At 49.0% G+C, this 6000-nt stretch overlaps 1 protein-coding gene across 1 annotated transcript; it reads right to left on the bottom strand.

Moving 5' to 3' along the window:
* Positions 1-265: 265 nt before the first annotated feature.
* On the bottom strand, positions 266-5293 carry LOC114571814 (potassium voltage-gated channel subfamily G member 3). The gene is made up of 2 exons (XM_028603006.1): positions 4692-5293; positions 266-920 (listed from the first exon to the last, which is right to left on the bottom strand). Exons 1-2 carry the CDS (start codon positions 5291-5293, stop codon positions 266-268), a joined length of 1257 nt encoding a protein of 418 aa, XP_028458807.1.
* Positions 5294-6000: the final 707 nt, after the last annotated feature.

Raw genomic sequence — 6000 nt, 5'->3', positions numbered from 1 at the left:
TGGTCAGTAGGTGGTCAGTAGGTGGTCAGTAGGGGTCTGTGTGGTGGTCAGTAGGTGGTCAGTAGGTGGTCAGTAGGGGTCAGTAGGGGCCTGTGTGGTGGTCAGTAGGGGTGGTCAGTGGGTGGTCAGTGGGTGGTCAGTGGGTGGTCAGTAGGTGGTCAGGGGGGTCAGTAGGGGCCTGTGTGGTGGTCAGTAGGTGGTCAGTAGGTGGTCAGTAGGGGTCAGTAGGGGCCTGTGTGGTGGTCAGTAGGTGGTCAGTAGGTGGTCAGTAGGGGTCAGTAGGGGCCTGTGTTGTGGCCCTGCGGCGGCGGCGTGCGGCCCTCAGCGTGAGCTCGCTGTAGGTCTGGAGGAAGCTGTGGTAGATGAAGGTGATCGGCAGCGCCAGCAGCACGATGCCGCTCACCACGCAGACGCCGCCGAGCACGCGGCCGGCCACGGTGACCGGGAACATGTCCCCGTACCCCACCGTCGTCATGGAGATGATGACCCACCAGCAGGCGGCGGGGATGCTGGCGTAGTCATGGTTACCGGCCTCCGGGTCCAGGCCGTGCTCCAGCAGCTGGGCCAGCGCGCTGAATATCGCCATGGCAACGCCGACGAAGACGAGCAGCGTGACCATCTGGCGGTGGCAGCGGCGCAGCGTCAGGCCGAGCGTCTGCAGACCCAGGAAGTGGCGCGCCAGTTTGATGAGCCAGAAGATCCGCATGATGCGCAGGACGCGCAGCGTGACGCCGGCGCGCTGCAGCGTGGAGTTCTCCCCCGTCAGCATCGTCACGGCAACAGAGACGTAGTATGGCGTGATGGCGAGCAGGTCGATGATGTTCAGAGGGCGCCGGACAAACTCACATTTATCCCGAGACACGAGGAAACGCACGATGCACTCCGCCGTGAACCAGCCGATACACACCGCCTCAATGATCCTGCAAAAGACAGCCAATCAGAGAGAGGGAGAGGGAGGGACAGCCAATCAGAGAGGCAGGGACAGCCAATCAGAGAGAGGGAGGGACAGCCAATCAGAGAGGAAGGGACAGCCAATCAGAGAGAGGGAGGGACAGCCAATCAGAGAGGAAGGGACAGCCAATCAGAGAGAGGGAGGGGGAGACAGCCAATCAGACACAGAGTCAAATTACATACATACTCTAAATACTATGTTGGGTTATGCTTATTCCTGACCTCTGTTAAACGCATCGTGGTCCATTGTGGACACAATAACATGTCCTATCAGGAAAGTGAGCGCACAAAGTGAGACTTTAAAACTCTCATTGACCCCTTTTCCACCAACAAGAACCAGGTGCTGGTCCAGAGCTAGAGCTAGTGCCGGTTCGGAGTAGGTTCGACTGACGAGCCTCCAAAGAACAGGCTAAAGAGCCGGCACAGAGCCAGGTCTTATGTCACTGTATACGTCTCATCTTTCCCAGCAACGTTAGCGCGGCAGCCCCAAACACAACCACACCATCAACGATGGTGGACGTTGCTTTGCTAGTGATGTTCGTGGCTTTGCGGACCGACATCGGCGTCCAAACTCGGCGGCTCCAACGTGTTCGCGTGGCTTGCCGTTATAGTGCAAGAAAGCAGCTCGTTTCCTCCTCTGACCACTGCTGCTGTTGTTTAATCTCGTCCATCGTGTTTATCTGGTAATTCAAAAATGGCGGTCACAAGTTTCTGTTCGTCTTGTTGGTCACGGTGGAAAAGGGGTAATTGAGGCTTTAAAAAGCACTGGGAAGTTGGTTTTTATTTCGGGCCCACTTCCATCTGTATGTCGCGGAGCATGCCTTTTTAGCAGACTACTCTCCCTTAACACCTGGCTCCAGCTCACATGCAGCATTCACAAGATAGGTTTTATTGACAATTTGAATCTGTTTTGGGAACGTGGCTCCCTGTTCAGCAGGGATGGGATTCATCCCAATACACGCGGCAACCAGGTGCTCTGTGGGAATTTGCAGCACGCCTTGCACACTCAGAGCTATGATTGACTGTTTGCATTCCGTAAACACACGCACAAGCACACTGACCAGGCACACTCTCCCATAAGCTCTCATTCCTTTACAAATAACTCTGCTAACCCACAGACCAGCTATATCATTCCAGTTATAATCAATAACATTAGTAATCAGAGGTACAGCGCTACACGCTCCTCTGTGCCTGCTTTGGAGCAGTCACCCATTCATAATCCCGTAACCATGGTGTCTGTCCCCTGACTGAGACCTGACCGGTTAAATCAAACGTTAACAAAAGAGGTGCCATACTCAACAACCTAATTGGAATTAAAATGACTGCAACGATAGAACAGAATAGGAAAATCAAATGTGGACTATTAAATATTAGATCTCTGTCTTCCAAAGCAATATTGGTAAACAATTTGATATCAGATAATCAAATTGATCTATTCTGTCTTACTAAAACCTGGCTGGGCCATGAAGAATATATTAGTCTAAATGAAGCCACTCCTCCCAGTCATATTAATACTCAAATTCCTAGAGGCTCAGGCCGAGGAGGGGGAGTTGCAGCCATATTTGATTCAAGCCTGTTAATTAATCCTAAACCTAAACTAAATTATAACTCTTTTGAAAGCATTGTTCTTAATCTTCTACATCCAACATGGAAAACATTACAGCCAATTATATTTGTTGTTGTCTACCGAGCTCCAGGTCCATATTCTGAATTTTTATGTGAATTCTCAGAGTTTTTATCATGTGTAGTCCTTAAATCTGATAAAGTACTTATTGTAGGCGATTTTAATATCCATGTGGACATTGACAATAATAGCTTTAGTATTGCTTTCAACTCACTACTAGATTCTATCGGTTTCAGTCAGAGTGTGCATGAGGCCACGCACTGTTTTAACCATACCCTCGACCGTGCTGGCATATGGCATTGAAATTGAAGATTTATTAATATTCCCGCAGAATCCGGTATTATCAGACCATTTTTCAATAACTTTCGCATTCTTACTACCCGATTATACGAAATTAAATAAAAGCTTCTACAATAGATAGCCTATCTGACAGTGCTATAGCTAAATTTAAGGAAGATATTCCAACAGCATTTAACTCAATGTCATGCTTTAATATAACAGAGGACTTTTATGTTAACTTCAGCCCCTCCCAAATTGATAATTTTGTAGACGGCTTTACGGCCTGCCTACGGACTACTTTAGACTCTGTTGCTTCCCTCAAAAAGAAGAACATGAAACAAAGGAAACTAGCACCTTGGAATAACTCCCAAACTCGCAAATTAAAACAAATCTCATGAAAACATGAAAGTAAATGTTGTTCCACCAAACTGGAAGAATCCCATTTGGAATGGCAAGACAGTCTGAAAACCTATAGGAAGGCCCTAAGAAAGGCCAGATCAGACTATTACTCATCACTAATAGAAGAAAACAAGAACAACCCAAGGTTTCTTTTCAGCACTGTAGCCAGGCTGACAGATAGCCACAGCTCTACTGAGCCATCTATTCCTCTAGCTCTGAGTAGTGATGACTTCATGAGCTTCTTTAATGATAAAATTATAACAATTAGAAATTAAATTCATCACCTTCTGCCCTCAACTTCTAACAGTTCACCTTTAAACGCAGGAAAGAACAACAAGACCTGACATATACTTAGACTGCTTTAATCCTATAGACCTTCAACAACTAATATTAAAGGTCTCTTCAGCTAAGCCTTCTAGCTGTCTCTTAGACCCCATCCCAATGAGGCTACTCAAAGAAGCATTACTACCTGTGCTGGTCTAGGGTCTGTGGGACGCGTCCTACCTGTGCTGGTCTAGGGTCTGTGGGACGTGTCCTACCTGTGCTGATCTAGGATGTGTGGGACGTGTCCTACCTGTGCTGGTCTAGGGTCTGTGGGACGTGTCCTACCTGTGCTGGTCTAGGGTCTGTGGGACGTGTCCTACCTGTGCTGGTCTAGGGTCTGTGGGACGTGTCCTACCTGTGCTGGTCTAGGGTCTGTGGGACGTGTCCTACCTGTGCTGATCTAGGATGTGTGGGACGTGTCCTACCTGTGCTGGTCTAGGGTCTGTGGATGTGTCCTACCTGTGCTGGTCTAGGGTCTGTGGGACGTGTGGGACGTGTCCTACCTGTGCTGGTCTAGGGTCTGTGGGACGTGTCCTACCTGTGCTGGTCTAGGGTCTGTGGATGTGTCCTACCTGTGCTGGTCTAGGGTCTGTGGGATGTGTGGGACGTGTCCTACCTGTGCTGGTCTAGGGTCTGTGGGACATGTGGGACGTGTCCTACCTGTGCTGGTCTAGGGTCTGTGGGACGTGTGGGACGTGTCCTACCTGTGCTGGTCTAGGGTCTGTGGGACGTGTCCTACCTGTGCTGGTCTAGGGTCTGTGGGACGTGTGGGACGTGTCCTACCTGTGCTGGTCTAGTGTCTGTGGGACGTGTCCTACCTGTGCTGATCTAGGATGTGTGGGACGTGTCCTACCTGTGCTGGTCTAGGGTCTGTGGGACGTGTGGGACGTGTCCTACCTGTGCTGGTCTAGGGTCTGTGGGACGTGTCCTACCTGTGCTGGTCTAGGGTCTGTGGGACGTGTGGGATGTGTCCTACCTGTGCTGGTCTAGTGTCTGTGGGACGTGTCCTACCTGTGCTGATCTAGGATGTGTGGGACGTGTCCTACCTGTGCTGGTCTAGGGTCTGTGGATGTGTCCTACCTGTGCTGGTCCAGGGTCTGTGGATGTGTCCTACCTGTGCTGGTCCAGGGTCTCGGCACTCTTCCAGTCCGGTAAGGTGCTGGCACACAGCATCACCATGGAGATGACCACGAACAGCATGGACACCGAGGCGAGGATCTGAGCCAGGATCGAGGACGTGGGCTCCTCGAAGGTCCTGCGTACCGTCTCCAGCCAGCGTCTCGGCTCCCCCTCGGGGCCCCTGGGGGGCTCCTCCCAGGGGCCCCGAGGGGGGCGCTCCTCTGGGAAGAAGTGGACGAAGCACTCGGACATGCGGTGGTCGAGGCGCCGCTGGCAGCAGGGCTGCAAGTCGGCGCTCTCCAGACCCCAGTACAGCATCTCGTTGTAGAAGGACAGCTCGCACATGTGCGGCACGAAGCGCAGCTTCCCGTGCTGCACGTACAGCATGATGAAGCTGAAGGCCTCCGAGTGCCGGTCAAAGAAAAACTCGTTGCTGTCGCGGTCGTAGTCGTCGCAGAGCTCCAGCAGCTCGCTCTCCGACACGCAGCGCTGCAGCCGGCTGAGTCTGCTCAGAGGAAGCCGCTTCATCAGCTCCGCCGGGAAGAAAAACCTGCGGCCGCCCACGTTCAGGGTGCAGAGACGGCTCCCAAACTTCATCTTCTGGGACTAAAACACCGACCGGGGTTCTTCAAACTGCGTCTATTTTTTCTTAAAGTGTCAAAACTGTGTAAATGTATAATGTGTAATGTGTAAATGTGTAAATGGGTAAATGAGTAAATGTGTAATGTGTAATGTGTATATGTGTAATGTGTAATGTGTAAATGGGTAAATGAGTAAATGTGTAATGTGTAATGTGTAATGTGTAAATGTGTAAATGTGTAATGTGTAATGTGTAAATGTGTAAATGGGTAAATGAGTAAATGTGTAATGTGTAATGTGTAAATGTGTAAATGGGTAAATGAGTAAATGTGTAATGTGTAATGTGTAATGTGTAAATGTGTAAATGGGTAAATGAGTAAATGTGTAATGTGTAATGTGTAATGTGTATATGTGTAATGTGTAATGTGTAAATGTGTAAATGGGTAAATGAGTAAATGTAAATGTGTAATGTGTAATGTGTATATGTGTAATGTGTAAACGTGTAAATGTGTAATGTGTAAATGTCTAAATGAGTAAATGTGTAATGAGTAAATGTGTAAATGTGTAAATGAGTAAATGTGTAAAAGTGTAATGTGTAAATGTGTAATGTGTAAACGTGTAAATGTCTAAATGAGTAAATGTGTAATGAGTAATGTGTAATGTGTAATGTGTAAATGTCTAAATGTGTAAACGTGTAAATGAGTAAATGTGTAAATGTCTAAATG

Source organism: Perca flavescens, chromosome 17 (assembly GCF_004354835.1).
Source record: "Perca flavescens isolate YP-PL-M2 chromosome 17, PFLA_1.0, whole genome shotgun sequence".
Classification (NCBI taxonomy): Eukaryota; Metazoa; Chordata; class Actinopteri; order Perciformes; family Percidae; genus Perca; species Perca flavescens.
The sequence above is the reverse complement of the archived record's forward strand: the minus strand, read 5'-3'. Positions and strand labels throughout refer to the sequence as shown.